At 51.0% G+C, this 15,393-nt stretch overlaps 2 protein-coding genes across 5 annotated transcripts; both read left to right on the top strand.

Moving 5' to 3' along the window:
- The first annotated feature begins 6 nt into the window (after nucleotides 1-6).
- Nucleotides 7-3,900, top strand: TEN1 (TEN1 subunit of CST complex). Of its 3 annotated transcripts, none has more exons than XM_075044575.1 (4): nucleotides 7-56; nucleotides 1,974-2,080; nucleotides 2,203-2,360; nucleotides 3,684-3,900. In XM_075044575.1, the coding sequence occupies exons 2-4, from the start codon at nucleotides 1,995-1,997 to the stop codon at nucleotides 3,818-3,820; spliced, it is 381 nt and encodes a 126-aa protein (XP_074900676.1). In that variant the 5' UTR covers nucleotides 7-56; nucleotides 1,974-1,994; the 3' UTR covers nucleotides 3,821-3,900. The 3 variants fall into 3 exon arrangements, with proteins under 3 accessions (XP_074900676.1, XP_074900675.1, XP_074900674.1); XM_075044574.1 differs by lacking the exon at nucleotides 7-56 and adding an exon at nucleotides 1,535-1,591; XM_075044573.1 differs by lacking the exon at nucleotides 7-56 and adding an exon at nucleotides 1,574-1,633.
- Nucleotides 3,901-4,042: 142 nt separating this feature from the next.
- CDK3 (cyclin dependent kinase 3) lies at nucleotides 4,043-11,792 on the top strand. 2 transcript variants are annotated; one of them, XM_075044571.1, is made up of 7 exons: nucleotides 4,043-6,713; nucleotides 7,648-7,725; nucleotides 8,086-8,206; nucleotides 8,749-8,919; nucleotides 9,348-9,449; nucleotides 10,257-10,460; nucleotides 10,860-11,792. In XM_075044571.1, the coding sequence occupies exons 1-7, from the start codon at nucleotides 6,586-6,588 to the stop codon at nucleotides 10,983-10,985; spliced, it is 930 nt and encodes a 309-aa protein (XP_074900672.1). In that variant the 5' UTR covers nucleotides 4,043-6,585; the 3' UTR covers nucleotides 10,986-11,792. The 2 variants fall into 2 exon arrangements, with proteins under 2 accessions (XP_074900672.1, XP_074900673.1); XM_075044572.1 differs by lacking the exon at nucleotides 10,257-10,460.
- Nucleotides 11,793-15,393: the final 3,601 nt, after the last annotated feature.

The raw sequence follows: 15,393 nt of genomic DNA on the forward strand, positions 1-15,393 counted from the left end.
TGACGTCACTCCCGGCCACGTGACCGCCCCCTCCCGCGGGAAGAGGCGGCGGAGCGGTGAGCGACGGGCCGGGCTGCAGCCGGGGCCGAGGCCTGACTTAAAGCGTGCTGGCAACGGGCTGCGGCTGGGGAGGGCGCGCATGGCGTCGTGCTTTAAATTGGGCGTGCAACGGGGCGCTAAATGGACATATAGCGTGCTGCAGCTGGGCGCGCATTAAGTAGCGCATGGGGCGTGCATATAACGGCCTGCCTTTGGGGTTAGGCATGCATTGAATAGCGCGTTGAGAGTGCGCATAACATGCTGCAGCTAGGCATTTGGTAGTTAATTCAATAAACGGCTCGTTAAATGCCCATAGAGCATGCTGCGTTTGGTCAGGCATTAAGTACTGCATTAGGTAGTGCGCTAAATCTGCATATAATCTGCATATAAATCTGCACTTAGGGCCAAGCGTGCATTAAATGTGTACGTAACATGCTGTAGTTGAGGTTGCATGTGCATTAAATAGTGCACTGAATGGACACGTAGCATATTGCAGCTGGGGTTGGGCATGTGTTAAAAAGTGCATTAAATGCACATTGAGCATCTCGCATTCCCGGCTGATTCTGTCCCGCTGCACAGCGTGATTCAGGAGCAAAACTTGAGTGATACAGGATGACCTTTGCCCTCCTCAGGAGGTCCAGAATTGAACCTGCTCTTTAAATCTGGGTTAAGTGAGGCAGAGATGCAGGGGGTTGCAGAGTGCCCATTCTGTCGCTGCTGGTTGGGACCCTGCCAGAGGGGTTTCACAGCCTGCCGTGGGTGTGCACAGCCTTGCACGGGGCCACAGGGCACCCAGACCCGGAGTTCAGGCATGTGCAGAGACTAGGTCAGCCAGGATTGCGCTGGTTTCAGTGGCCTCCCACAGCAGTCCTCCATGGGATGGTGGTGGGGCATTTTGCAAGGTTGCAACCCCCTGAGCAATGTGTGGGGTGGGCAAACCCACACACATTAAAGCCACAGGGTTGCAGCTCAGCGTGTCTCCACGGCTGCATAATCAGTACTGAGGGTCCTCAAACCCATTGGAGTGGCCCCACCTGTCTGAATTGCAGGAGTCTCTGCCTGGGCCACTGTGCATCTCTTGCGGGTGCAAGAAACCCCAGCGGTGCAAGAAACCAGAGAGAAAAGCAGTAAATGGAGCATGGAAATGCGCCAAACACAGGCACCCTGCAAGGGAGATGGGAGAGAAAATCATGCCAAAAGAAACCACTCTGGGGCGCAGCTAGCAGCTTGGCTACAGCACTGGCTGGGCAGAATTAAAATCTTGCTGAAGCTGCTCTGCATTCCTGCTTTTCTGTGTGCTTTGCGCTGTGGCTGGCCTGCCTGTGCCAGCCCTGCTCCACCACTGGAGCTCCCAGCAGGTCCCACCTGAGTCTTCTCTTGGGGTGAATCATTCTCACTCATGGCTGTCTTCTGAACCCTACTAGACTACTGAGGAAACTGGGCTGGCTTGTGTCCAAGTAATTTCTCCAGCTGCAGGATCAAACACTGCCAGGATTTCTTATCCTGCAGCATGAGAACAGACTCAGGATCATACCGTGAATCTTGCTGCATGGTACCCCATCACCTCAGCAGCTGGATCTATTCCTGCATCTCGGTCCGTCACACTCTCTGAACTTCTCAGTCACCATTTTTCCCACTTCCTCAACCTTTCTCAACCCATCCATATCCTGGGGGAGACCTGGAGGATCTGGTGGGCTGCCTGTTGCTGTTTGCACTGGATTGTGGTGAGGGAAGGTAGCCCCTCTTTATGCCGGGATGCCCAGGGCTTGGCATAGGCACTAAGCTGCAAACACGACTCAGCAGGGAAGCTATGAAGCTCCTGCAGCCCCCTTGATGGGGGACCCTGGGCAAGGAAGGAGTTTTGGGGCAGTGTCACCTAGTATCTGGATCAGGTACTGGGGTGGCATGAACTCAGATCTTTTGCTTTACTGCAGGCCCAGCGGTGCTGGTGTGAGATGCTGCCAAGTGCTGGTGTCTATTACTTCCCATGGGAGATCAACAGCTCAGTGCCAGAGGGGGAGGCGCTGAGGACATTTGGCAGGTGAGAAGGGTACCCCGCTCTCCTTGCAAGCCAAGCCTTTCCTTCACTGGCTGACCCTCCTTCCTGTGTTTGTAACTGTTGTACCTCTGCACCGCTGAGCTTCCCAAATCAATTGTTCCCAGGTTATGCTGCTACGACCTGGCCCGGTCCAAAGCCGTTCTCACTGCTCAGCACCACTCAACTCAGTACCAGGTCTCTGTCGACACCGAGTTTGTGGAACCATTCCAAGCCCAGCTGGGATCTCTCTACATGCTCCTGGGAGAAGTTGAACACAGGGAAGGTAAATGCTCCCGGAACCTGCAGCCCTTTGCTGCTGTTCGTGGTTCATCAGCTCCTTCGTGGCTCCCTGAGTGCATGGTGAGACACACTGCCAGAGGTTAGCATTGGCCAAGGGAGGCTCATCTCACACGGCTGCCTCTGGTGATTCAGGGCAGGAGCAGCCTGTCTCTCCCCATTGACCATGAGAAGAGCCACCCTTATCTTGGTGAAAATCTGGGGCTCTGGCACAGGTTTTGTTAGAAACAGGAAGCGCCTCAGCAACATCACTGAGCTTGTGAAACCTGTGCTAAGGCCTTCTGGCACCATTGCCAGCCACCACATCGTCTTTGCTCCAAACGTGGCTGATTGCAGCAATACCTCATTGCGAGCTGGCTGGGTTGGTCTTTGCCATCCTTGAAAGTCTCTAATTATATCCCTGCCCTCAGACATGGGGCGTGAGGAATGCAAGCAGGCTCTGTCATGCAGGGCACCCTGTTGTCCTTTCCTGGGGTGCGCTGAGCATTACTCCAGCTGCACAGTGTTTTGCATGGGGAGCCATGATCTGGGCTGGGCTGTGGGGTTGGGAAGCAAATCCCAAGTGTTGTCTTGGCCACACCTGTTAACAAGCATTCACGTTCATGCCATTGAAATCCTCGGTGGCATGTGGAAAGCCACATTGCACGTGGCATCTTGTAAGTGACCTGCTAAGCCTCTGCTGCAAAATTCCTTTAGAAAGACATGCTGTTTCAGTCATCACAGCTTGGGAGTGAGTTGGCCCCATTTTGCAGGGGTGGAAGGGGAGGAGGCTGAGATGGTGGCTGTGTCACCAAGGTTTGGCCCCTTTTGTGCAGCTCTGTGTTACCATTTGAGTGCCACCGATGAACTGTTGGTTATAGTCAGCATTGAGCCTCTTCTAAGCCTAGCTTTGTTCTGTCCTCTTCTTGTCTGCGCAGAGGCATTCAGAAATGAGCTTAAGCCCATCCCTGATGCTTTTTAGACAGGGAAAACCAAACTTAATCCAGCCACAAAGTGCACAGATGCTGCATGGCAGGCACTGGCACCACCATGTCCTGGGCTCAGTGTTCCCCAGTACAAGGAGAGTGCAGTGTCAGTCACCAGCATTTTGTAGCCAACAGGGCAGAGGGAAAGCATGTCACTGAATTAACCTGCTCCCGGGCCCGCTGCTCGCATCAATGAAAGCATGCAGCCGGTCTGGTCTCCTGCAAGTTCTCAGGCTATGGTTATCTGGCCAGCTGGAGCCATATGCTGCCTGAGGGAACCTCTCTGCCTCCAAGCTGCTCCGTCTGTTTTTCTTTTTACAGAAACTTCCTGTTCATATTCCCAGGTGAGGGTCCCATAGTAAAGGCACGAATATTGACCTGCGTGGAAGGGATGAATGTGCCCTTGCTGGAGCGAGCCATACAGGAGCAGAGGAAATACTTCAACGAGAGGCAGGAGCAGATGGGAAAGAGCACATCCTGACAGCAGCTCTGAGACCAGCCATATGCTGGTCCTTGCACTACCATTTGCAACAAATACATTAAAAGTAAATTTAGAAGGTGCATTTGCAACATACTGCTTTTTGCCATGGCACATAGCAAAGTCAAGTCACTAAGCCGGGAAACACTTGAAGACCGTGAGTCAGTATGTGACTGTGGGTTGTCCGTTCATGCCAGGTGTCATCACTGAAAATAAGTCTGGGAAGCAGGTTTGTTGTTTGTTTAAAAGGGCGGTTAAGGAAAGGGAGCACTTATACTGGTCCTTTTGTAATGCAAGGCTTGGAGATGTCAGAAAAAGGAGAAGCCTCTGAATCTTGAGTTAAACAGTTCACACCCAGACCCACTACTAAAGCACAGCGGATTAGCAGGCTGTTGGCAGATCAGAGGTAAAGGGCATTAGCGCAAGGTTCATTAGCCCTGTGTGGCTGCGGGTCCATGAGTCCATGCATTTGGTTACCATGACTCAGCTGCCACATGGGAGCGTTCCTGGCAAAACACTCACATACCTGGACTGACCAACAAAGAAACAAGAAGAACAAAGAGTCACTATTTTCAGTAGCACCTGCCTCTTGGGGTTTTCAGGAGATGGTGTCCAAGAGGGGGGATTGACTTTAGCTCTAAAATAAGTATTTGCAGTGCCCTGAGAATCACCACTTGACTTTCTTCCTTGACACAACTTAAGTTTAGGAGACCTTAAATCACTATTTTTTTGAAGCATGTAAAGGTTTTGATTGATATTTCCCTAAATAGAGATGAAAACAGAAGACAGCCTCGCTTTTTATTGATTAAAAACCTCTTTCTTGCTAAGGCAAATGTATTAGGCCCTGCAGAGACCCTATGGATGATGTAAGAAAATGTAGCAATGTGCAATTTTCTTCCTTCTCCTAAGTACTGGGTGTGTAACAAAGTGCTTGGCTTTGAAAAAGTTGCAAGAAGAGGAGATGAAGTTACATCAGAGCCACTGGTTTAAGAACGTGGTGCCAGGCCCACCTAGCAGAATTAAACCGTCAACAAAAAGACAGAAAATCACTAACGTGAGATGAGAGTAAAATGTTAGTGCAAGAGAGAGGAGGCTTCTGTGCTACAAGAATCCCCAGACCTGGAGTGAGCTGGGACTGTGGTTTGCAGGGGAATTCAGCCACCTGCAGCCTTTTTGGCTTTTTGCTCAGATACTCTGGTGAAATGTTCAGAAAATGAGGACTGAAGCCATACAACGCACAGCAGCAGATCAAAATGCAACAGGTATTGGCAAAGTCACCTGCTACCAGCAGGCTTGATTCAAGGGCCTGAGATGGCTCAGTAATTACAGTGCTTGCTACAAGCTTTAATCATAATTGAGCCTTATGTTTTTCTCCATGCGGTTATGGAGATCCAAAAGCCCTGACTTAGTAAACTCTCTGTTCAGCCCAAGTCTAAAGACATGATCTCAGGATTCTAACCTCTTTTTGTAAGAGAAAACTATGAATCCGTCATGATGTGTTTATGTTTATACCTCATGTCCTGTCTGTTCTATCTTCCTCCCTGTGCTTAAATTTTATCCAAATGGCCATGTTTGCCAGAGAGTTGGGAATATCCAAGATACCAGGACTGGGAATATCCAAAATACCAGGTTCCTACAAGTGTTATGAAAAAAAACCCCACAAACCCAACCAGCCAGGAAGAGGTGAGCAAATTTAGCAACGACCCCAGATGGAAACGTGAGTGGAAACTCAACCTTCGCAAGCCACCGGAGAACCCACACAAGAGTTTGCTGTGGCCATGTGGATCCCCCTTCAGCCACAGAGCAACCATGCTTTGTTTTTTTCAAAAACTGCCAAAATCAATTGAAAAAAGATTTTGAGCTGGTGGCTCAGCAATGGGCTATATCAGTCCTTTTTAGATCACCTTAAAGTTGGGGTCTGCACTGTGGACCCACGCAGCCAGTCAGCCGCCATGTCCTGCTGTGCCCACACAGAGACATGGAGCCCCCAAGCCCTCCAGAAGACAGTTCCTGTGGCCATGATGGCCTTTCCTGGTGCCACGATGCATACTCTTTTTTTAATCTTGTCTTCTGTCAGCTGTCAAGTCAATGATTAATCCCACCCGCCAAGGACATCTTCCAAAAGGCTGACCAAGCAGCACAGCTCACGGTGGGGAGGTTCAAGGGACAATTGCGCAAGACAAAAAACTAAACCAAAAAAACTCCAAACAAACAACCAACCCACACACACACCACTCCACCCCCCCAAAAAAAAAAAAAAATATTCTGGTGTGTCTTTGACCTGAGCGTGTCCCAAGGAACCCTAATTACACACTGCATCCCCTTGATGCCAGGCACTGCACAGTGGCCCTGTGCAGTCCCTGCTGCCTTTCCCGCAGGCCCAAAGCATCTCTTCACATCCATTTTGCTCTATTTTTGTTTTAGCCAGCGCACCACACAACCTGGGTCACAAGCAACCAGTCCTGAGCAGATGGTGCACAGCGTGTTTGGTAATTAGGGTCTGTCCAAAGACCCCCCAGACACTCCCCACACCCCCAGACACCCACCAGTGTGCCCAGGCAGCCCTGTCCGCCTGCTCCAGTTCAAGGCAGGTCCCTATGCTGGGGGAGCAGCAAGGGGGGACCCAGACCCTGAAAGCAGCTCAGGGGACACACAGGGAGAGCAAAGACCTGCACGTTTTGGGGGGTGGGGTCCCTTCTTTGTTTTTTTTTTACCTCAGAAAGCAGTGCCAGCCGCCCCTGCTGCCATCGCAAGGCTGAGGCAGCACCATGGATGCCTTCCAGGAGGTGTTTCAGAAGGTGGAGAAGATCGGGGAGGGCACCTATGGCGTTGTGTACAAGGCTCGCAACAAGCGCACGGGGCAGCTGGTGGCCCTCAAGAAGATCCGCTTGGACTCGTGAGTGGGGCAGAGCCCCGGTCCTGGGGCTGCCATGGCCCGGCCCAGCCCAGCACCCAGCCGGCCCGCCATGGTGCCAGGCCGGCTGCCTCCTCAGCGCGGTGGCAATAGGGTCCCAAGGCGAGAGGGGGGTGAGGAAGGTGGATGGCTCCTCTGGGGCCGGCAGTGCCATCTGTGGGGAGATGGCCGCCAGCTGAGCCCAGCAGTGCCCCAGCCCTGCCATGGGAGTGAGCAGGAGGGCCCTGAGCCCAGCCCAGTGTCCAAAACGGTGTGAAAGGCTCAAAAAAGCCTGACATGAGGGGAAAACAATGTCTCTATCGGCTCATGCAAGCAGCTAGGGCCTGACGTGGTGCTACCTGGCCCTGGCTCTATGGTGCAGGGCAGGGGCAAGTAGCCACCATTTTGGGAGGTGGCCTCTCCCTCAGGGCTCAGCCTCCCAGCAGGGTGAGCTTCAACCCCTCCGGGGGGTGAGGGGGACTGAGAAGATAAAAGCTTATTAATGTTCCCCCGGGTCGGCCCTGGGGTGTCAGTGTGGATGGGGGGGGCCATGGTGGCCCCTTAGGACAGTGGAGGTGGCTGCCTGAGGGGCAAAGAGCTTTCATCTCCCCCCCCACCTCTGAAAAGCGAGGCTTTGACATTTAAACCATTGTTGCTTCTCCAAATGTGCCCTCAGGTGCTCCCAAACAAGCTCTGCCCTAGAGCTTGCACTGCCTAGGTCACCCCCTCCCTCTCCTTCCCCACAGCTCCATTTCCCCCTGCCTAGCCCCAGCCCACCCCATACACGGCTCCATCCCAAACTCGGGGTGCTCAGTGTTAGAGACCTTCCCCTGAGCAGGGGATGGGGTACAATGGAAGGGAGAAGGGACACAGGACCCTGATGGGCTGTGGGATCCCACTGGGGGACAGGGTGCCATACAGCCCATCTCTGCCACAGGGAGACGGAGGGTGTCCCCAGCACTGCGATCCGAGAAATCTCACTGCTGAAGGAGCTGAAGCACCCCAACATAGTCAGGTAAGACGGATTAACCCTCCCCACCAGCTCATTGACGAGCTCCTGCTCAGGGAGCGAGAGGGGTTTTCCTGTCCTTCCCTGACTGCACAGACAGGAGCAAAATAAACAGGAAAATACAGGAATCACTTGCACTTCCCTGGTTCTCAGCAATAGCTCACAGCACTGCCACTTCACTCAAGCAACACAAGCTGGTCCAAGCCACTGCTGCTCCATACTAGATGCTGCTTTTATATCTGCCTCTCTGCTCCAAGGAACTCACAGAACAGAGGCATCTGTGGGAGGAGGGATGTTTGGGTATTTGCAAAGATTTGGAAAAGGTGCTGAAAGGTACTGAAGGGAGCACTTGCACTTCTTTTGCAGGCTTCTAGATGTCATACACAGCCAGAAGAAGCTCTATCTGGTGTTTGAGTATTTGAATCAGGACCTGAAGAAATACATGGACTCATCCAGAACTGGAGAGCTTCCTTTAAGCTTGGTCAAGGTACAGCGTGAAAGGAGTGCTAAGGCAGAGCAGAGAGCATGTGTCCTTGCTGCATTCTGCTGGCCAGAGGCAGCACTGAACTGCTCTTACCCAGACTGCATCTGGAAGAGATTCATCCTTGGCTAGAGGCATTCAACCTCTCAGATCTCAAACGTTTCAGCTGGGAAAACCTCGTGGCACTATCGCTCAGTGCATTTATTTCTCAGCTGTTTCCAGGCTCTCCAGTCCATCTTGCTGCAGAACAAACTGCTGTTAAGAGGACAACTGAGGGATCTATTGCTAATTGCCTTTGTACAGAGTAATAGATAGGTGGAAGGGACCGCCACTGCTTGGTTTGGAGTCTCTCTGTCCCCATGTAGGGTGGGAACAGTTTGTGTGCATCCCTGAGTAGTGGCCGGCAAGCCTGACGTTGCATTATAGCAAGGTCTTTTTTTCCCATTCAGGTCTAAAAATTATTAAAAGTGTATTGGTTCACACAATCCAATTCACACAATTCAAAGTGGTTTCATTGTGGCCTTGTCTGAAATCTCCTCTCTCCTTAGAACTACCTTTTCCAGCTGCTGCAGGGTGTGAGCTTCTGCCACTCACACAGAGTCATCCACAGGGACTTGAAGCCACAGAACTTGCTCATTAACGAAGCAGGAGCAATCAAGCTGGCTGATTTTGGACTGGCAAGAGCTTTTGGAGTCCCCCTGCGCACATACACTCATGAGGTATTGTTGAGGCTCCCTGCCACTTGAGAGTGGGGTACACAATCCATAGTGGGTGAACAGCAGCATCACAAGTTACACAGCCATAACAGAGGCACAGCTGTGCCCAGGCATGTGGTCTTAACATAACCCGCAGCTTAGGGGTTACCTCATGTCCCCACAAAATGTGCTGACCGCTTCTACCCTAGCCCGTCTGCAAGCTGTGTTCCCACCATCTCTGCATAGGGTATATTTATTTGTTTCAGAGTGTCCTGTTGAAGAATGATCTTTTAATCCCAGCCTTGCTGTCACTAAGGTGTCTGTTAATTCAACATGGTCTTGGCACACTCTGATTTGTACAGTTACTGCATTACAGCAGAGAAGACAGGATCCCATGCCTCTAGTTTCACCCAGGGAAACTAGACAAAGCTTGTTTGTTTGTTCCTTACCAGGTGGTGACTCTGTGGTACCGAGCCCCCGAAATACTGCTGGGATGCAAATACTACTCGACTGCTGTGGATATCTGGAGCATTGGCTGCATCTTTGCAGAAATGGTAGAATGGGTTTAAATAGCCTCTTTAATGAACAGGGGAATGCAGCTGCAGTGGGAAGTGGGGAAGGAGGAACAAGACACAGAACATCTGTGATACCGTGATCCTACTCTGTGCGGCAGTGTGTTTTATGGGAAGTCCAACCTGAGGGTTAGCTGACCCTTAGCTGCGGGCTCAGAAGGAAATTGCCACCAGCAGTGGCCTGACAGGAGGCAAAGAAGCCTCTGTAGTCCAGCTGCAGTTCCAGGTACATGGGAATGTGATGCCTCTCCTTGCAGAAGGGGTAACTTCAGCCTTGTTGCTGCAGCATTTTGATCCTGGGAGGAGATGACTCTCTTGCAGATGTCCCCACAGTGGGCTGCAGAGAACTAGCACTCTCAGAGCATGGCAGAGCAGATTTCCTAGGGGGTCCGTACTCCACTCTGAAGCGCTCTTGTTATCCCTGTAGTGTAATAGCACTATCCCTAGCTCCCAAAGCCCCCGAGCTGCAGAGCAGCAGAGCCTGTGTGAGTAGGTGAGGAGGGAGCTAGTCTGCCAGAGTAGGTGTTAGGAAACTGAAGACAAAGAGGGATAAGGGACTGGCTGAAAGAGGGACAGCCTCAGGGGAGCATGGACCCATGGAGAGGAGCTGGAGGCAAGCAGTCAGACAACCGTGACTTTCCCAACCACTGCCTGGCAGAATTGCTGCATTTTAACTGCCCCGGTCTGTGCAGTTGTTTACATCTACTGGGTCAAAGGGTTGCTTGCAGTAGGAAATAGGGCACACAGCTGATGGAAAGGTGGGAACTGGCTTTTTTTTTTTTCCCCCAGGTGACCAGAAAGGCCCTGTTTCCAGGGGACTCTGAGATCGATCAGCTGTTCAGGATCTTTCGCACCCTGGGCACTCCCACTGAGGCGACCTGGCCTGGGGTGACCCAGATGCCTGACTACAAGGGAGACTTTCCCCGGTGGGCTAGGAAGGAGATGAAGGAAATTGTTCCCAACTTAGATCAAGATGGTAGAGACTTATTGGTGGTGAGTGAGGGCTCAGAACAATACCCAGGGACAGACAGGACCTTTTCAAAGTGGGCAAAGAACAGGGATATTTGGGAGTCATCTACCTGGAAGTGTATTAGCTGATCTGGCTCTAACGTTCATCTCTGCCATTGCAGAAACACCGCATCATTGAATAGGGCTCAGTCCTGGCTCTCAAGCAGGACTGTCATTGCAGGTGCCCCTAGGAAACCACCACACTCAGGGTCAAGAAACCCTTCTAGCATAATCCCCCCCAGTAACTTCAGCTGTGGGTTACTCCTGAAGCCCAGAGAGGGGAAAAGGCAGGACCAACATCTGCATCTGGGCCCAGCCACATGCAGGGGCAATCAGTCATCTGGGTTTTAAAATCCTAAATCTGCTGGGTTTTTCTCTTGGCAGCAATTGCTCCTGTATGATCCCAGCAGGCGCATCTCAGCCAAGGCAGCCCTCAATCACAAGTACTTCTTCTGGAGAAGCCCTCGGAACCCTGAAGAGCAACGTGTGCTGCAGAGACACTGCAGATGAGAAGACACAGCTCTCCCCATGCACTTGCACCTCTGGGTAGCACTGCAGATCTAGTTTTGAGGACTTAGCAAGGGGCTCGCTGGGACCCAGGGTCTCACTTCTCCTGAGGAGCCTGGAGGGGGACATTCTTGCATTTAGAGACTCTCAGCCTGTTGCTGGGGGAAAGTTTGTCTGGGTTACAGCCAGTAGAGCTGTTTTGAAAAGGTCATGTGCAAAAGGGTGGGGTGTATTTATCAGCATAAAATGCTGAAATGTAGAGAAGAGCGAGCATCTTTCAGAAGGTTGTCCTTGCATTAGTCAGCGAGCTAAAGTGACACACAGTGATTGTCTCTCCAGCACTGGAGCACCCCCAGTTCTGTCGATGGCAGTTTCTGACACCAGGGTGTGCTGGAGCTCCACTTCGGGTAGGGGAGCGCTTCTCTGCTCAGCCCTTTGCTGCTGTTACCAAAGATTGGGCTTGTCAGCCCTAGACAACTTGTTTAATCTGAGCTATTTAACAGAGCTGACATTCTGCTGTTTCACAAGCTGAAGAGCACTATCAGGTATCTTAATTTGTGCCTTAGGTGGGATCAAGAAGCCAAAAGATCCAGTCAGCATAAAGCCCTTGTTGCATGTGGCTGGAAAAAGTAACAGCTAGAACACTGGCTTTCCATCATCAGTCCAGGTGTACTACTACTTCCTTTGCTTTATTGTCTTGGAAATGTTTTTGCTGTTCAAACGTTTGGAGAATTCTCACTAACTTTTGGTGTGGTTTTGACATCTTAATTTTTTTTCTTTCAGTGCAGAAAAAAATAAAGGCTTGTCATTTGTTCAGAAACCTCAGTGTTTATTGTTTGGTGCGGCCCATCAGGCTAGTGATGCAGGACAGTCTGGCAGGTCCTTTTTTCCACAGAGCTCTTTTCCCTTCATCGTCTCCTGCACTCTTTCTTTTATCTTTTCTAGCTCAAATACTTGGCAGGTGCAGAAATATACTCTCAGTTCTGTTGTGGAACAAGGGGCTGATGGTTCTGCAGCCCAGTTCTGCCTCGGTATGGCAAGTTGGGCTTTCCTTCCATCAAAGGTTACCACAAACCAGTTCAGAGTTATGTTCTGCTTATTTAAATACTCAAAAGAGATATTTTTAACTTAGGGAAGCCAAACTTCTGCACTTCTGTTTTTCACACACATGCAGACACGTGCTCTCCTAATAACAGTGATCCGAAGAAGTGATCTCAGCACAACCTGACAGCTCTCCAAAGCTATCAAATTCCTGGAGTTTCATGACAGATAAACAATGCAGTAGTGAGGTGGCTGCACATCTCGGCTGTAGCACAAACCTCCCTCCTCACCTACTAGATACCAGAGAATTTGCACAGGGGAGAGAAACCTTTAGGTGCCTCCTGAAAAAGCCCCTCTCGACACAAGACCTGCCTGCCTAAAGCCAAGCTGTTGTCCTTTGGCTTCCTCCATCATTCATTCCTTCTTCCCACCCAAAAAAAGGCAGCAGGTGACTCTGCTTAATTCCTGACATCAGAAAGACCTTCGTCATCCTAACTGTAGCAGCCATACCTCCTGACAGACCACTGACAGCAAAACCCTGGGCCCTGTTGCTCACCTCCCTCTGGGCCCTGCCACACCGCCTGGCTGTACTTCCCCTGCAGGTGTAGAAGCCCCAGCCAGGACCTGGGGAGCTCGCTCACCTCTGCAATTTGCACAGATTAGGTTTTTTTAAGGCAGGTGGGAGTTGCTTTGCTTTTGAAGCTGTTGTTCGGAGTCATGCTGGAGTGGCTGCCTGGAAAAAGTGACCTGCTTGTGTTTGGGAAGGATGGTTTTCTGACTGAGCAGGCAGCTGGGCTCATGCAGCAGCCTTGAGAGCCCTGTGGCAGGAAAATTGAAGCCCTGCTGTACTCCTGCAGCACCTCATGGCCTCCGTATGATAACACCCAGCTCACAGAGGCACGTTTGTGAGACATGGATGAATTCTGCTATGGAATCATTTCCCTGCCTTTGCATACACGTTTTAAAGTCAATTCATTTAGTACAGACAATGCTCTGTTGTTTGCTCTATTCAGACAAATGCTTGTGTTGTACTAGACAAGCTGTTTGCAGAAGAGGTGTTTGTTGGTTGTTTTTTTTTTTTTAAAGAAGATCTGCATTAAAGAAATAAATACCAAGGACATTCATCCAGACCAGAAACATAAATAAAAATACTACAGCTCATCTAGCCTGACAAAATGAAGCAATAGGCTGAATTTAAAACATTTATGACTCAACCCCACTGCCAGCAAAGGGAACCAACAACAGCTGTGTCAGAATAACTGCTCTGGGAAAGCCACAATGCAGCACCATCACCCTGTGCCGGAGAAGGGAGGAAAAGCACTACCTGACCCCTCCTGAGCAACTCACAACCCTGCCAGACAGTTGGGCTCTGGGGAAGCCCCAAGGCTGTGTGGTGCTTCCTATGGACACATTAGGAGGACATGATACGAGCTGCTTTCTGCACATGAGGACCACTTCATAGTAAAGAAAATTATTTTTAGTGGTTTTTTTTCAGAAACAAAAGGCAGGCCAGCCTTCAAGGGAGACTGCTCAGCCCAGCTAGACTGCTCAGCTGCCTCATTTCTTAATGCCTTCACCTAGCCTGAGGTAAATACTTCCCACCACGCAGTTAGAGAGCATTTTATCCAAAATTATTAACTGACTGCCTAACTAGCAGAACTCCAAGTCACTTAGTTACAGAGCACTCCCCCAAATTATTTAATCAACGCTTCAGGGATGACTCACCACGTGAATATCATACTGCTTTAAAAACAAGCATGGTTTTATCTCATTTGCAAAGGGGAGCAGCTGGGAGGAGGGTAGCCCTAGAGCCCAGCACCCTGCCCCACGGAGCTGGGCAAGGGGGTAGGCTGACAGCAAACTCACCTGTTGGGCAGAGCTGAGCTGCAGAAAAGGCAACGGCCCCGTTGCTGACGGATCCTCCCTGCTTTCAGCCAGCCAAGGGGAGCAAAGGCAAAGCACAGCAAGGCTGCTCCCAGCAGCTTTGAAGAGCTGGGACCCAAGGGCTGCTGTGAACCACACTGGTCCAAGGTTGGTTGCACTGGGACGTGATCCTCACCTGGCTGTGTTCCTGTGCTCCGAGGGCTGTTGGGCTTCCCCTGGCAGGAGGCCAGGTCAGAGTTTCTCTCCTGATGTGTCCCCTGGTCCATCACAGCCCGGCGCCAGCCCTTGCTGCTGGTCCAGACCAGCCAGGAGGGAGATACAGTGGCCCATGTGCTGGCAGTGCTTTACCAAGAGGAAACAGGCTGGGAACGGATGCTGTAGGGTGTGTGCAACAGTTTTCCCCCCTTTGTAAACCAACAGATTGTGCCATATTGATCATGGCAGCTGAGATGGCCACGGACACCAGCCATATGCCTCACAATAGACACAGACCCTGCAGAGCATGGGACAGAGCCTGGGCAGATCTTGGACTGGAAACTTGGCATTTCCATAGCTGGACTCCGATTGTTAATGCTGAGCACTACCTACCAGCAGGAAGGTAACAGGACCTGTGATTGTGCTGAGCCAGCCAGCATGGGAACAATTTCTTCTTGGAGCTCAGACTTCAAATCCAAGCTGGGTTATATGAAAATAGAGGCTATGCTGCTGCTCTGATGGGGGAAGGAGGGGGAGGAAACTTCTACCCTGATGGATTATTTTGTGTGTGTTGGAGTTCCCAAACAGCATCAGCTAAAAGAGCCCTCGGCCGACGGGGAAGAGCAGCTCATGTCAATAGAAAGTAATTTTTCTCACCCCACAAAGCCAGGGGATGCTCCACAGTGGGGTAGATACTAGGGAAGAACACTTGGGAGATGAGACTTACTCATTTCAGCAAGGGCTGAGCAGTGGAAGTTACATAGAGGTGTGAAAGCTCACCTAAAGAAATAGCAAGTGCAGATTTTCCAGTACTGCTGGGTGGATCCTGCAGCCAAGGCCAAGGGTTGTAGAAAGCAGTCTCACATCACCGTTGACTGCAAGCATCATTAGTCTGCTACCGAAGGTCATACCTTCCCTTGCAACACATCCGCCTCTGTACAGGTACAGGACAAGCCCCCAGGATCATCTACTTCAACAGGGCTTAGTTTTGGTTGGGGCTTGGCTTCCTCTGCCAGCAGCTCAGTGAAGTGACCCAAGTCATTGTGCAGCCAACGCCATTACTGGTCTGCAGCCAGAGAGACACCAGGGACAGGCAGCTGGAGGGGGCAGGGGGGCCGCTCCACTTGGTAGCTGCCTGCACTTAGACTGGATCAAACATAACACAGAGCTGCACCCGTTGGCAACCAAGTCCCTCTTTCAGAGATGTCCAAATAACCAGGGAGCAAAGTCCCCTTGGTTTTCAGTTTTAAAGACAAACACAACAAAATCTTTAAAAATAAGGACTCACATG

Source organism: Buteo buteo, chromosome 13 (assembly GCF_964188355.1).
Source record: "Buteo buteo chromosome 13, bButBut1.hap1.1, whole genome shotgun sequence".
NCBI lineage: Eukaryota > Metazoa > Chordata > Aves > Accipitriformes > Accipitridae > Buteo > Buteo buteo.